General features: G+C 49.6%; 6 protein-coding genes across 6 annotated transcripts; 2 read left to right on the top strand and 4 right to left on the bottom strand.

Moving 5' to 3' along the window:
- Positions 1-460: 460 nt before the first annotated feature.
- Positions 461-2,724, bottom strand: GIQ15_02873 (NCS1 nucleoside transporter family protein; the record flags this gene model as incomplete). The annotated part of the gene is made up of 11 exons (XM_033550290.1): positions 461-717; positions 781-935; positions 996-1,073; positions 1,129-1,244; positions 1,299-1,680; positions 1,740-1,967; positions 2,020-2,077; positions 2,138-2,255; positions 2,318-2,457; positions 2,505-2,560; positions 2,687-2,724. 11 exons carry the CDS (start codon positions 2,722-2,724, stop codon positions 461-463), a joined length of 1,626 nt encoding a protein of 541 aa, XP_033407451.1.
- An 888-nt stretch (positions 2,725-3,612) lies between these two features.
- On the bottom strand, positions 3,613-4,679 carry GIQ15_02874 (oxidoreductase, 2OG-Fe(II) oxygenase family; the record flags this gene model as incomplete). Its single annotated transcript, XM_033550291.1, has 2 exons — positions 3,613-4,467; positions 4,515-4,679. 2 exons carry the CDS (start codon positions 4,677-4,679, stop codon positions 3,613-3,615), a joined length of 1,020 nt encoding a protein of 339 aa, XP_033407452.1.
- A 1,451-nt stretch (positions 4,680-6,130) lies between these two features.
- Positions 6,131-8,144, top strand: GIQ15_02875 (fungal specific transcription factor domain-containing protein; the record flags this gene model as incomplete). The annotated part of the gene is made up of 4 exons (XM_033550292.1): positions 6,131-7,287; positions 7,369-7,523; positions 7,584-7,781; positions 7,855-8,144. 4 exons carry the CDS (start codon positions 6,131-6,133, stop codon positions 8,142-8,144), a joined length of 1,800 nt encoding a protein of 599 aa, XP_033407453.1.
- Positions 8,145-8,873: 729 nt separating this feature from the next.
- On the bottom strand, positions 8,874-11,054 carry GIQ15_02876 (hsp70-like protein; the record flags this gene model as incomplete). The annotated part of the gene is made up of 4 exons (XM_033550293.1): positions 8,874-9,045; positions 9,117-10,168; positions 10,232-10,962; positions 11,039-11,054. 4 exons carry the CDS (start codon positions 11,052-11,054, stop codon positions 8,874-8,876), a joined length of 1,971 nt encoding a protein of 656 aa, XP_033407454.1.
- A 1,982-nt stretch (positions 11,055-13,036) lies between these two features.
- GIQ15_02877 (V-SNARE) lies at positions 13,037-13,741 on the top strand (the record flags this gene model as incomplete). Its single annotated transcript, XM_033550294.1, has 5 exons — positions 13,037-13,047; positions 13,108-13,233; positions 13,297-13,317; positions 13,372-13,465; positions 13,535-13,741. 5 exons carry the CDS (start codon positions 13,037-13,039, stop codon positions 13,739-13,741), a joined length of 459 nt encoding a protein of 152 aa, XP_033407455.1.
- Positions 13,742-14,599: 858 nt separating this feature from the next.
- Positions 14,600-15,448, bottom strand: GIQ15_02878 (uncharacterized protein; the record flags this gene model as incomplete). The annotated part of the gene is made up of 3 exons (XM_033550295.1): positions 14,600-14,633; positions 14,830-15,338; positions 15,410-15,448. The coding sequence occupies 3 exons, from the start codon at positions 15,446-15,448 to the stop codon at positions 14,600-14,602; spliced, it is 582 nt and encodes a 193-aa protein (XP_033407456.1).

Here is a 15,448-nt window from a genome sequence, read left to right on the forward strand (position 1 = left end):
GGCGAGATGTACAATGACGTTAGGTAACAGATATCCCTCCTCCTGCCGACCTCGCATCGTATCGGACTGGAACCCGTCTTCACGTTCGCGTCCATCAACAGAACAAACTGAATCCTCGGCACAACGGTATAGTCGCCAGTCCCGGAACCCTCCGTTTTCTCCTCTTCAAGAGAAGAAAAAGCACGAACAACATTAGTCGGGTCTTTTCGGAAGATGTCGGTCACGTGGATTCATCGGCATGTGCTCTACGCTACCGGTTTACATATGCATATTAATATCTATTTGCACAATTGCAGTGATGGATCAGTGCACATATTGCGCCTTTGGGCTCGAGATATTATGGGTAAGCAAAGACATGTAACCACCGGATATACACGCCACAAGAAGCATACCCCGAGGAGGCAAGCTCCGCCCGTGAATACGAAAAATAACAGCAATAAGCAACGGATAGCAACGCTCGTCAAGGCTCCCGCGTTGATGCTGAATCAGCCTTCTCAGGTGATGCCGTTCCAACTTGTCGAGCTGCTTTCTCGGACGGGAGATACTCCTGCACGAACGGGGCTTCTTCGCCTAAGCCTGGTGGCGGGAAGATGTATGAAAGCAGGGTCATCCAAGTGAACCCCATCGCAAGGCCGACGAAGAAGGTGAGGTTGAATAACTTGATCCAGCTTTGCATAGCTGGGGATTTGTCTTTGTTGACAGACGCAACGAGTCCAGCTGCTCAGATAAAAATGAGTTAACTTCCACCAATGGAACGGTCAAGGATTATAATGAACTCACGGATTTGAGGCCATATACTAATAGTGAAAGATACAATCCCACGCCAGTTGAAGCCATGCCAATACCAGTATATTGACGACGCATCTCCCTTATATAAATCGCATAACCTAAGCCTCTGGCGTCGAATGACTAGATAGTCTGACAGCATTATACCACTAGACATGTCATAAGCTTCCCCCGTTTGGAATAATACCAGCTTGGGGATAATAACTTACGTCAAGGGAGCCATAAATATTCCAAAACCAGACAGAACGGAGAGGAACTTATCCGCGCTAGCGAGCAATTGCCATGGTCTTGGTGATGGTTAGTGTCTTCTCGACAACTTGCCAGGGCGCCATTTACACTCACTGAGATGCAAGGCCAATGACAACCATGATATAGCTTCCTCTCCTAATATTGATATACTTGGGCTGCAGACCAGCTAGGTCCATCCCGGCTGACACGGAGTTTAGGACAAGTGATATCTATATTGGAGTTAGTTGATTTCGAATACGGGTAGAATGAGAATAGGCTCGTACAGCCAGTTGCGTCGAAACAGTCCCTATAGAAGCAAAGAACACACCGGCCCTGATTCGTGGACTCGAAGCATAATGCTCCTGCATAGCAGCAAGAAGCTGAATCGGGCTCCAAATAATCTCTCCAAGAAGGTCATTAGCTGCACTAGTCACGATTATCCCGATCATTGCTGTAATAGTGATCGTGACAGGCGCAGCGACAAGCTGAGATAACGTCGGCGCCAGCGGACGACTTGCATAGCGGGTCCAGTCAGATTGTCCCAGGGTACCAGCACCCCATGCTCCAAGTATGGCAGTTATGCCGTACATCACTCCCCATCCTACTGAGTCTGTTGTTGCTGGTTGGCGGAACATTGATCCAGGGCCCCCTACATTTTTCACCGCCCTATGAGATAACCACGGTTAGAAAACGGGTGGTATCAGGGGATGCCAGTATACGCTTACCAGGCTAGGATACCAATACAAGTTGATCCAAATAAGACGAATGAGATGCCGAACGGGATCTGTAGTCGTTCGGGGGAGATCAGGAGTAATGGTAGGAACACAATGTACCATATAACCATGCCGATGAAATCGTTGGTTAACAAATGCGAGCTCTCAGCAAAGGTGTTCTTCATGTGTGCGAATCCTGGTATAATTGCTCCTATGAGAACTCTAGTTGCCTGGCCTCCCCTATAGCGATGTTAGGTTGAGTTCATCAAGTCGATATGGGATCAGAGCTCACCAATATGACTGGATACCAAACCAAATGCACCCAAGAAAACAACGGAGGATGACGGGGACTGTTCAATGTTTAGTTTTGTCTCTAAACCCGAGAGAAAACAATCATTGGTACAACGTACAATATGACCCTCTCATGCCCCATGAGAACCGTGAGGCAACAGGGAACCCAATGTGGTGCCTCTCGCCCATCCAGCCGCATGCGACTGCGAGTAAGCCCGTGAATATTCCGCCAGCCGCCTATGTATAGTTATATCAGCTCAAGTGATCCCACTTTCGCAGATAGAGAGGAAAAACGAGACCGACAACGCAGCCAATTGCTTGTTGAGGACTGAGTCCAAATGCCAGAAGAGTGCTTCCAGTTGTCCATGCCGAGATACATGATCCAGAAACCGTCCAGTAGCCTGTTCGAGCCTGTTAGCAGGGCCGTTCATTCTATCCGCTATTCACTTCAAAATATGCTCTTAGAGCCGAGGACAAATCGCATACCGGTGTAGCCCCAAACACCCCAGGTTCGTCGCTCTGGAGGGATTGGTATCAAGTCCCTATTACACCATACTGTATTTTTGTAGTGAGAGTCTTTTTCTATCGGCCTTGTAGTTCGACTACATCAGCGATATTTAAACAGACAGAGACAGCCATGGCCACAGCTGCAATGCGGAACGACTCACACGGCCAGCTTGCGCTTCAAACTCGCCCAATCTACCATGCTGCCGACTCAACAGCTGTCTACACAGCGGTATCGGATTAGGTAGAATAGCAGAGCGGAACTGGTGTGGAGATTTATCTATATATAAAATGAGGAATCCGGGGTAGAGCAGGCCGGCATCTGGAGACCGTCGTGGGGTTAAAGTGGTTCAGCCAGTTCAACTGTTGCCCATGGGGGCTTTAACTACACATATCAACATGGATCCTTCGATCCAATGAGCGTGAAATGGCTCAGCTGGCTCTCAGCTCGCCGTCATCTTCAATGCTTGATCCTCGAGCTGCAAGTAAGCTCCAAAATACCGGTTTTCGACCTGACCGATATCGGCTAATCAGCAGCCGTTAGAGCCGTTAGAACAAGGATGCAGCATTCTCTCGTGTGCGCGGAGAAGCTGGGCGAAGTTCGTCCTGCTGGTGGTGGATGTATTCTGGCGTTAGTCAAAGGCAAAAGTCGAAAAACTCCAGGATGGGCAGCTCGGAGTAACTCCTAGTGCTGTCTTATGCCCTCGACCATCTCGTATACTGCTAGCTTCCAGTGACGCTTATTCAGTCCAAAGTCCATCTAGAGCTAGTGTTCCCATACGCGAGGAATATAGACATCAGAGTGAGTTATTGGCCCGTTGAAGATGATTACGATGAACCCCTGACGTCCACTATGGGACCGACTAGACGGCCCCTGTTTTTCTCTAACGGCTTTGACCCACCACGCGAGAACAAACTTACCAGGTTGATGGGATGGGGAAGGTCGGGTTGAAGATTGTCGCTGGCCTTTAGATCGGAAGCTATTGCTGGAGTTCTTATAGATACCAAGAGGAGAACATCAAGGAGGTCGATTAAATATTCGTTATTATCATTCATTCCCAAAAACAAAGATCATACTGATAATCGTCAACTAATACGAAGCGTTCAATCTCATAGCGACATAGTCTCCCGAGTTGATGGGCTCATACTTCTTCGATTTATCCGGACCATAGCAGCCAGGCAGGCAGTCAATCACCTTCTTCCTGTTCGCTGCAATGAAATACGGAATTGAATATCTTGCGCGACTCATTCTTTGACCAGAGCCATCGCATTTCTCCTTTCCTTCCTCGTCCACATTCGTCGCCGGCGGAGCTCTAACTCGGTGCATTGTCGACCGAAGCGTATCGTTACTCCATCTCATCAAGAAATCGCCGATATTCACCACAATAGTACCGGGTATATATGGCACAGGATTGAATACGCCTGCTTGATGAATGTCTTCAACCTCTAGTCCACCAACATCGTCTTGAAAGAGTAGTGTCATCGTAGCAAAGTCGGTATGGGCTGCAATGCGCTCCTTTTTGCCCTGACGAAGCAACTCTTCCTCCACAGGCGGATAGTGAAGAAGTCTGATCTGATTATCCTGCATTGTATGATATGACTCGAAGAAATTCTCGTCCATATCCATACCTACTGCCAGTGCACGTAGTATATCCTGCCCAACTTTGTGGTTAATCTGGAAGAAGCTGTTAAAGAAAGCACGGAAGCCAGGCATGGTAGACTCTGGCAGCCATATATTGGGAGTTATTTTATCGTCTTCTCGTCCGATGTCGAACGATTCCTTGACGTCGGGAATTTTGCGAAGCTCTCCCAGGTTTTCTTTATCAAAGACCATCTGCGTCACCTTTTCTCGGCCCATGCCGGAGTAGCCTCGGTGCCACCATCCTTCTGGTGGATGTGGCGCTTTTTCCTTCTCAGACTGAGGAAGGTCGAATAGTTTCTTGCTCTATTTATGTTAGGTATGGCTGCTTCATGTAAGAGGTTGAAACCCACCCAGGAGAATGCATCGTCAACGACGCCCTGAGGAACGCCATGGTTCTTCAAGTAGACGAACCCTACATCCCGGAAAGCTTCAAATATCACTTGACCCGTAGCCTTTGCATCCGCTGGACTTCCTTCACGGAAAGGCGCAAAGTCGACCACTGGAATATGGCTCATGGCTAACCGATGTGAATGGCGAAAAAAATACTATAACCGGGTGGTCGTTGAGTGTATATTCAGAGTATATCTACTCCGGATTCGCCATGGATATCGGACGCGCGGAGATTCCAGCTGAATGATTGATGATTTGTTATAGAGTTATCAGCCCATGAATCCCTACCCACACCGTTCCCGTATATAACGAAAAATGTGTAACTACAGCATGCAGTGATCCTGACAGAGCCATCTCCGACGCAGCATCTCCGGCCTGCAACTCGATCAATGCCACCTATCAACGAAGCCTTAACGGCTTCGGGTTCCTCCAGTGGCAGCGTCCCCGGCATAAAGCACTGGGGATTGGTGGAATCTCTGCCCAGGAATTTCCGTAAGTAGCATAGCGAAGCGCCAGGGAACAAAGGTGGAACTTTGCTCGAGCGTGGCTTTCGAGCCTTGAATAAATAGTGTTTTGACCAGCTCAACAAACAACTAAGTGATCACCGAGCAGCAGATTCGGTATCCAGACCAGCCCGGCGCTGCATGCACTCGATATGTTACGAAGATCTCCCTGCCGCTTGCCGTATATCCTGTACCTGGCTGGCGGCCGGACTCGGAGATGGATGCTATATCCGTTTCCTCTAGGTTCTTTACGATCTATTGAACCGTACGGAGTACTCCACTGTCTCATCGGCCACAATATAGCCTAGCGTGTGGGGAGGCCATGAGAGGGGTTTTGCAAGCTCTAGGCTTTATTCCTTGCATCAGAGATCCCGTAGTGCCCGATCTTCTCGCCCGGATGGGTGGCCGTAAACCCATATGTAGAGCATCACTGCCCGGCTTCCCCGTCCCCCTTGTGCTCCTGTTTTGCAAGATACCCACAGTAAGCTTGCTGGCTGTCGTGCGGTTCAGTTCACCGAGCAAGGGCCTTTCGATACTACCTAACCAGATATCTGCATCAAAGTCTGGCGATATTGCGGACCCTGCGCACAGGACATACGATCATGGCGGACGACGCTCAGAAACAACACCCTAAGCAACGAAAGAGCTTCCAGATAGAAACCCGCTTTGGGGGAGCTAGGGAGCTAAAAAGCCGCAAAGACAGGCCGTGTGATGCCTGTCGTAAGAGAAAGACAGCTTGTGTCATTGTGACTAAACCTCCATGTTAGTTGTTGACCTGCAGGCTATACCCCTTTGTTCTTAAATATTGCTGCTAAAGGCCGACTTGGTTGAATATCTTAATAGGCCGATTCTGCGAGAGCAAATGCCTGACATGCTCTTTTATTTCAACGCCGAAACCACGCCGTCGATCTCCCGCTCAAGGGCGAGAGAGAGACGCCGAAGATCGCACGTCTCCTTCTGCTAATGGATCAGTCCATACCAGCAGCCCGACTCGGTTCAATGAAGCTTCGCTATACCATTCACCACCTGACCACCTGGGGAGGAGTGGAATTGGGGCTCTAAGTCCCATCTCTATGTTGAGTGTATCAGATCATGAACGCACAACAACTGCGCCGGTGTCTCAATTTCCAGATCCTATCCCTAGCCATCCAGGGCCGCCAGGAATCCCTGTCTCTGCATCACCATACCATCAACCCCAGGACTATTCGTACTTCACCACCACAGCTGCGCATCCCCAGACCATAGCGACGACATCCGACAATATAGCCGAAGGATGCACCCTTGACGAGATCTTAGGCCATACAGCACATTTCATGGGCCTGTCAGGAGAACAAGACATGAATCTCCTATCCTCATTCCGCTCCGATATTCTAAACGAAACCAACTATGTTGATGTCAACTTCTGCCGAGTTGAGCCTGGGAACTCTTCCCAAGGTTTGCCGCCAGTTCACTTCTCTGTGGTCCGTGACTGCTTCCCGGAACGAGACCATAGAGCTAAATTGCTGGCATCGAATGGGATTGAAGAGATAGTTGGTGATCGTGCCGACAGGCTGGTACGGTTATATTTTGAATATGTGCATCCGGCATTCCCTATCCTATCTAAGGGAAGGTTCCTGAGGGAGTATATGCAGGATAAATATAGGATCCCTGCGTCTTTACGGGGCGCGGTGTATGGACTTGCCAGCTCGTTCATAGCGCAGGACGACACTCTCCGAGAGACTCAACCGATCAACCAAGCAGCTCTCTTCGAACATGTCCATTCCTCACTAAACAGAGAGCTAGAGTCTCCCAAAATCGCGACTCTCCAAGCATGTCTGCTCGTTCTGCATGAACAACCTGCCGAGAACGGAACGACAGAAAGTCCAAAGGTATGGGCCTTTTCAGGACAGGCGGTTTCGTGTGCCCATGTATTGGGTCTACATCGCGATCCTACATTCTGGGATATACCAGAATGGGAAAAGCGACTTCGAAGGAAGCTCTGGTGGGCAACTTTCTATACGGATAGATGGACGTCGATATGTCACGGCAACCCTCCACATATCCACAACGACTCCTTCGATACCAGGGACATTGAAATTGAGGATCTTATGTCCGACGAAGACGTGGGTGGTCATGCATATTCTATGGTTGTGCAGGAGGGTGACCGACCCTATGCAATATCGCTAGCAGTACGATTCATCGAGCGGATAAAACTGACCAAAATGTTGGATAACGTGCTTGGATGTTCATTGTAAGCTTTCGCTTCAATCCAGGCCGTGATTGATTCTATTGCCGGCCCCAGCAAATGAATGTGTCGGCTGATGCTCTCCAGCACGCTCGCGGGGTATAGCGAATCGATCAAGGGACATATTCCAAAGGAGCAGTCACTGCTGAGATGCCAGGCAGCTCTGCAGAATTGGATGTCGTTGCTGCCGCAGTGTCTTGGCCTTTCCTTCTCTCCGCAAGGAGTAGAGCATTGTGTCAATGGTGTGTGATGCCCGCCATGTAGTTCAGCAGAATGATATCAAGATGCTAACCCAATGTTAGCATCCCTCCACCTTTCATTCTACGCGACTGAAACGCTCCTGTTTAGGGCCCTGATGACTCCTGCAACCGTACATTCAAAAACAACGCCCTCTTCCAGTCTCAGACGACATTTCGATGGTGCTCTGGCCTGTTTCCGATCATTCGTCCGGTTCGTCGAAACCATCCAACAGGATACTCTGCAGTCATTCTGGGGTCGTCGTAAGTTGCCATTATCCATTCCATACCTCCTTATTAATTGACGGGTTTGATTTATTCAACTAACGCACTGCAGACGCTCGCAGTAACTTCATCCTCTGCACGAACTTCCTCATCTACTTATTCCTTTGCGCCTTCACACCAGACCGCGTCACTGCAGCGTACGAAATGTTAGAAACATTCCACAGGACGATCAAGCATCTCTCGACGCTGACGGACGAGAGAAATATTGGGCTTTTGAGGCCTGCTGTGCTTCGGATCGATTCATTTTTCGGGCAAGCGGTGGAGATCATGAGGGCGCAGGCTGAGATTGTTTCGCCGTCGACCGGCGTGGGGGTGCTTGGAGAGCAGCGGTGGGCGGTTTGAAGAGATTTTCTTGCGTTTCTAGAGGTAAAGGGATGATTTAAAAATGGGTTCTGTATAGAGGAGGCTTTGCCGTTTAAAAATTGGTGTATTCATGTATTGATGTCTAATTTATTATGAGGATACGATAGCTATGATGTCTTTGAAGCTACGCCAAGACTGCACCCACTGCGTGTTGATCTATCCTCTATCCTGCCCATTGCATGCTTCATGGCAGATGAAAGTAGTAGAATCACTTGTGTCTATTTGGAGCCTACAGAGGAAGTAAGTATAATATAAACGGCCTTGGAATTGCTAACTATTATTTTCACCAAGCACCCTCCACCCTGGTAAAGACCACATCTATGATTGAATCCTGAGAAAGATAGAAGAAAAACTTGGATTTTTTGGATTTAGGAAAAAAGGAGAAAGGAACATTCGTTCGAATGGCATGGCCAACTGACCCTCCATCCTTGTCCTATCCGTGTATGGTGGTATGGTGTAGGTGCTAGTTTTTCGTTCGTTTAAAGCAGGTAAAAAGGAAAAGGTCATCAAGTAAGGACATAGGAAAGGGACATTAGAAAAACACATAATATGCACTCATTAGTGAAGAAAGGAAAAAAAGAAGACATGATGAACCCTGCGCCCCTTGGAATGACGGTTTGTGAAATTCTTTTTTCGGTGTAGGTGATTCGTAAGCCACATGAAGTGGTGGAGGAAGGTTTCTTTCTTCGAAAGTCGGAGGTGAGGTGTTTAGTCGACTTCCTCGACGGTTGGGCCGTCGTCGTGTTGGGCAGCGCCTCCTGGGCCACCAGCGCTTGGGAAACCACCTGGACCTCCGGGGCCACCAGCGCCGGGGAAGCCACCAGGGGCACCACCTTCACCGCCAGCTCCGTAGAACTTCATCATGATGGGGTTGGCAACACTGTTAAGAGAGAAAGTTAGTTTTGTATTCAAAAGACATATGGTTTTCAGGAGAGGATTGGATTGACATACCCTTCAAGTTCCTTCTGTTGAGCTTCGTATTCTTCCTTGGTAGCAGCCTGGTTGTCATCGAGCCAAGCAACGACCTTGTCGATCTCAGCCTTGAGCTTCTCCTTGTCGGCAGCGTCGAGCTTCTCGTCAACCTTGGAGTCGCTCATGGTGTTCTTGAGGGAGTAAGCGTAAGACTCGAGTCCGTTCTTGGCGCTGATACGGGCAGTCTCGGCCTCGTCCTCGGCCTTGTACTTCTCGGCTTCAGCCAACATGCGCTCGATATCCTCCTTGGACAGACGGCCCTTGTCGTTGGTGATGACAATCTTGTTGGTCTTTCCGGTACCCTTCTCGAGAGCAGAGACGTTCATGATACCGTTGGCATCAACATCGAAGGTGACCTCGATTTGAGGAACACCACGGGGGGCAGGTGGGATACCAGTGAGCTCGAACTTTCCGAGGAGGTTGTTATCCTTGGTGCGGGCACGCTCACCCTCGAAGACCTGGATCAAGACACCGGGCTGGTTGTCAGAGAAGGTAGAGAAGGTCTCGGACTTCTTGGTTGGAATGGTGGTGTTGCGCTTGATGAGTGGGGTCATGACACCACCAGCGGTCTCGATACCGAGGGATAGGGGAGAGACATCGAGCAAGAGGATCTCGTTGGTGGACTTGGAAGAGGTGTCACCGGAAAGAATGGCGGCCTGGACAGCGGCACCGTAGGCAACGGCCTCATCGGGGTTGATGGACTTGTTGGGCTCCTTTCCGTTGAAGAAGTCGGAGACCATCTTCTGGATCTTGGGGATACGGGTGGAACCACCGACGAGGACAATCTCGTGGACGGAGGACTTGTCGATCTTGGCATCACGGAGGACACGCTCGACTGGCTCCATGGTGGAGCGGAAGAGGTCCTGGCAGAGCTCTTCGAAACGGGCACGGGTGATGGAGGTGTAGAAGTCGACACCTTCGTAGAGAGAGTCGATCTCGATGGAAGTCTGAGCGGCAGACGACAGGGTACGCTTAGCACGCTCACAGGCAGTGCGGAGACGGCGGAGGGCACGTGCATTGGTGGAGAGATCCTATATACATTTGTTAGCAAATGGTCCCAACGGTTATGTCTTGAAGGGAAATGGAGGACAAACCTTCTTGAATTTTCTCTTGAATTCGTTGACGAAGTGGTTAACGAGACGGTTGTCGAAGTCCTCACCACCCAAGTGAGTGTCTCCGGCGGTAGACTTGACTTCGAAAATACCCTCCTCGATGGTCAAGAGGGAGACATCGAAAGTACCACCACCGAGATCGAAGATGAGGACATTGCGCTCACCCTCGGTCTTCTTGTCGAGACCATAGGCGATGGCAGCAGCAGTGGGCTCGTTGATGATACGGAGAACGTTGAGTCCAGCAATGAGACCGGCATCCTTGGTAGCCTGACGCTGGGAGTCGTTGAAGTAAGCGGGGACAGTGACGACGGCGTTGTTGACGGTGCCACCGAGGTAAGCCTCAGCAGTCTCACGCATCTTGGTGAGGACCATGGAAGAGATTTCCTCTGGAGTGAACTGCTTCTCCTCGCCCTTGAACTCGACCTGGACGATGGGCTTTCCACCCTTCTCGACGACCTTGAAGGGGAAGTGCTTCATGTCGGCCTGGACCTCAGCATCATTGAACTTGCGTCCGATAAGACGCTTGGCATCGAAGACGGTGTTGATGGGGTTCATGGCGACCTGGTTCTTTGCGGCATCTCCAATGAGACGCTCGGTGTCTGTGAAGGCCACGAACGACGGGGTGGTGCGGTTACCCTGGTCGTTGGCAATAATTTCGATGCGGTCATCACGGAAGATACCCACGCAGGAGTACGTGGTACCCAAATCGATACCTAGCAGGCTGTTAGTATCTCTTGTTTATCCTTCATCAGGCCAAAAAAATAAAGAGCAAAACAAGGTATTACTCACCAACAGCGGGCGCCATTGTGAAGATGTGTGTGAAGTAAGGTAGTATACAGAAGAGAGCACGATATCAATGCTTCTTAGAGTGTGTGAAGCTGGTGTCTCTAATCAAGTAGAGAGAGTTGGTGAAGTGTGAAGTTGTGTAAGTGAGAAGAAGAGAAAGAGAAGAAGTTGTGCGGGAAGAAATATGTTTATATGCGGGCGGTGAGGTTTTTCATGCCAGAAGCTTCTAGCATCTTCGCCTGGTTCCACCAGCATCTTGCTCCTTCACGTCACCTCACCTCACTTCTGGCATCTTCCCTGTCGCTCTTCCGCAGTCAATGGAGTCACTGGCTGCTGCTGTCACTATGGCTACTGCTACTGAACTGGCTACTGGTCTACTGGCTTGCTCTCTGTTGTGAACATCAACTGATCTATCTGAACGTCAAGGCAGAATTCTCTCTCTGTTTGTTTGGTGGGCTTATGACGTAATCAAGGTGGGATGTCCCAGGGTGGTCCGTGGAAGGTTCGCGAAAGGTACTTGAGGCGCAGTATATTTTTAGCTGTGGCAACAGGTACCTTGAGGTATCGCCCCTCGCCCTCACCTCACTTCATCCTCCCCTATTGACTTTATCGAGGCGAGTCAAAGGCAACTTTGATATCAAGAGGACTAAGATGAGGACAAGACGAAGACTAAGATGCTAAGATGAGGACAGGACAGAGATCGTAGATGTTCATCTGCTTACTACTTTCTGCTTACATAATATCTTCCCCTCCAGATAAAAGTCACGTGTTATGTTACTAAGCTGACTTCCAAACTCGGCGCATCGCGAACCTGCTGAACTTCCGCCTTCACTTCGGACCTCTCTACCTTGTCCCTCCCTTGCCTCTCTCGCTCTAGCATACTGTATACCACTCTCTAGCACACGTTTCTTCGACACACAACTCACAATGGGTGACCACACCGAGACTACTCTCCCCGGAAACGACGCGTCCATCGACACCTCCATGGACAAGGGCAAGGGAAAGGCCGTCGATCGCGTGCCGGACGACGTCGACATGGAGGAAGATGAGAGCTCGGAGGAAGAAGAGGAGCTTGTAAGCTACCGTTCATCCTGACTTCATTCACCAACCAATACTAACACGGCGCAGGAGGACGGTAAGCACCGCAATTGCAGACAGTAACATGTTCAGCACTTAACTTTTTTGCACAGCTGTCGACGAAGACGAAGAAGGTGGAAACGATAACCTCGAGCCCATATCAACAGACAACATCATCCCCAGCGGCCGACGCACACGCGGCAAGCAGGTCAACTACGCCGAGCTCGCCGCTATGGAGAAAGAGGCCGGTGACGACGCCATGGAAGAAGACGACGATGAGGACTTCAAGGCCGCCGTCAACGAGGACGAGATGGAGCATTGATTGCTGCCAATGATACTACGCCACTTACAAATGTGAACCCCATCTTCCTTCGGAGTATCTCTACGGTTCCTTTCATGGGTGTAGGTGTTATGAACCAATTTCTTTACTTGTTTCCTTTTCTTTATCTGCTTCTTCCTTTGGTGGCTGGCTGGGGTGATTGGTGGGCGGGCTGGTGGACTGATGGAATGGTTTTAAAAAGGGAAAAACAAACAAACTACGCAGCACGGTTGCACTGCCAGATGAACTTCACGGATGGATGATTAAAAGACGTAACGAACCAATGGAGCAGTGACTCGTGCCTCTACAGCCTTTTATGCTTCATATTTTCCTTTTAGCACCCATCATAGTTTAACGAATGAAAATATCCTTCTCCTTTCTCCTTGCTACCTTTCCCTACTTGACCAATTATCTAGCTCTGTTTGCCTTGTTGCGCTCCTCGACCTCCAACCACCAACCATCAAGCTCGCTATACCGCTGACTAAGCACGGAAAATGAACGCATCGATCTGATTAACAGAAACAACAGATCTCCCTTTCTTTCTCTCCTGATCTCGCTCCCTTGCACGAACAATGTTTCGGTTTCTCCTTTGTTGGCTTGAATAAATGGCATCCCGGTAAGACATCTGCATTCCGCCTGAACAAACGAATGGGCGAGATGGTTCTAACGGTAACAGATTCACACACTCGACTCTCCACCAGCGAGATCCACGGTCTTCGTCCTCGCTGTTCGATTCATATAACGGAGGCAGCAGCAGATCACCTGCGCAAGCTAATAGCCGATCACCTTCGCGACCCGGTGGGTATGTACAGGGGTATTCAAATGGACATATAGGTGGTGTTGGTGGTGATGGGTCCACGTATAGGGCCGCCACACCGAATTCAAAGTACGTTCACTTACCCGACATATACGGAGTACATTACTGATACGGTGTATGTAGAGGCCAATATTCCGATGCAGTGCTTTCCTCTCTGGAGTCACAGAATGACTCTGAGATCGAGGGTATCACTGCCAAAGTGAAGATGCTGAAAGATGTGCGTCTATTCCCTAATATACTTCATGAATATAGGTATACAGTGCTAACGTTAAGTGTTCATTTATAGATCACAATAGCTATCGGCGACGAGATAAGGGAGTCGAGTTCCCTTGCGGAAAAAATGAACGATGCCTTCGACGCCTCGCGTGTCCAGCTACGTGGGACCATGAACCGAATGCTCAGGATGGCCGAGCGGACGGGCGTAGGCTGGCGGGTCTGGCTGGGCTTCTTCATCTTCGTCTTCTGCCTTTTCGCATATGTTTGGCTATTCTAGCCTGCTCGGCTCGTCGAATTAGATCCGATCCGAATCGAACAGGTCAAACAATAATGCTCGCCTATTCATGCAACCTTTACCCTTCTTACGTTGATGTTGGATATTCTCATTGGCGGAGTGCACTGGATATAACTTTACTTTGGGGAGCTCGTTAGAGGAGTTTGGGATTTTGTTTTGTCTTTCGTCGGCCTCAGGATGTTACATACGATGATGCTTGATGTCTGATTGTCTTTCTGTCTGACTGGGGGGCATGTGTGCATGCATGACGGTCTTCTATTCTCTGTATTCTTTTTATTTCTTCATACACCTTTTCAGCGAAGGTTTATTCTTAGCATGGAATCTAACATTTGTAATGTCTCTCATCCAGCTGTCCATGCATTCGCCATCTAATGATAATAATAATAGTAATAATAATAATCTAATATTCGTATAGCCCGTACTTCATCAATCATAGCTCATCCTGTTCGGAGTCTTCGTCCGCCTGCCTTCGACTTCGTCGCCGCGTTATACTGAGTGCATTCTCCGGCAACATGCCACTCGATCCAAAATCTATACTCTCATCATGCCCACCCCATCGTTCAAGGAATGTTCGTTCAGCCTCTGTCTCTCTTCGTGGAGCAGATGGTGTAAGACGAGGTATGCTACCTCGGGGTAAACTGGCGAGACTCAGCCTGGAGTTCTCCACGTCCATGTCATCGTCCTCATCTTCATCTTCGTCGTCATCATCATCATCATAAATGTCCTCATCAGAGTCCGTATGCTCCCATTCCTGCTGTTGGGAAGGGGTCTCTTGCGGCACATTCGGTACGCTACCATCTAAATCTCGCCCCATCATCATATATGAACTGCCTGGCGTCCTCATGTTCGGTGTTCTTCCAGCAGGCGTGCGGACCTGACTACTATCGTCACCATATCCATCTCCTTCTTCATCATCATCCTCTTCTTCACTTTCATCCTCTTCGTCCTCATCTTCATCGTCGTCGTCTGAACCACCACCGGCTAGTGCCTCGGGAACATCGTCATCCAGATCCCGCTCCATCATCCCTTCTTCCTCTTCGTCCAGAAACTCCTCCTCTTCATCCTCGTACGCCTCCTCCCCATCCTCCACAAGTCCAAACCCTTCCCCATCACCGTCAGGGATATCTCCGTCCAAATCTCTCTCCATACCCGTATCTCCACCCTCCTCACCGTCACCACCACCTCCCTGACCGTCTAGCCCCATGCCACCACCCTCGCCGCCTTCGACCCCTTCTATAAACTCTTCTTCCTCTATATCTCCTTCCCCCGCTCCAGCTCCAGCACCCTCTTCACACTCCATCTCCTCTTCTCGAATACCCATCATCGTCTTTGAGAAGCCCGCAGGCCGGATCCATGAGTATCCAAAGGAGGCAATATTTTGCTTTCGTAATCTGAGAGCACGTTCTTCTAATAGCAGAGTAGCGAGCGGGTCAAATGATGCTGAGAAAAGAGGAGATGCCATGGCAGGGGGGCGTGTATTTCGGCGGGCAGGTTGCGGATGTCCGTTGGCGGCCCCATTTTGCGAGGTGTTGGAGGTAGATCGGTCAGTATGCGAGGATGAGTACCATAATGTGTGAGACTGGAGGTATTATGTATTAGCAGCAGCACCAATTATATTTATCGCAGTGTAGGATCAGTTTGTATACTCACGTCCCTAGGCTCTATCACCGGGAGGGAACCAAGCATCAT

The sequence above is a fragment of the Arthroderma uncinatum genome (genome assembly GCF_011692745.1).
Source record: "Arthroderma uncinatum strain CBS 119779 chromosome Unknown scaffold2, whole genome shotgun sequence".
NCBI classification, from domain to species: Eukaryota; Fungi; Ascomycota; class Eurotiomycetes; order Onygenales; family Arthrodermataceae; genus Arthroderma; species Arthroderma uncinatum.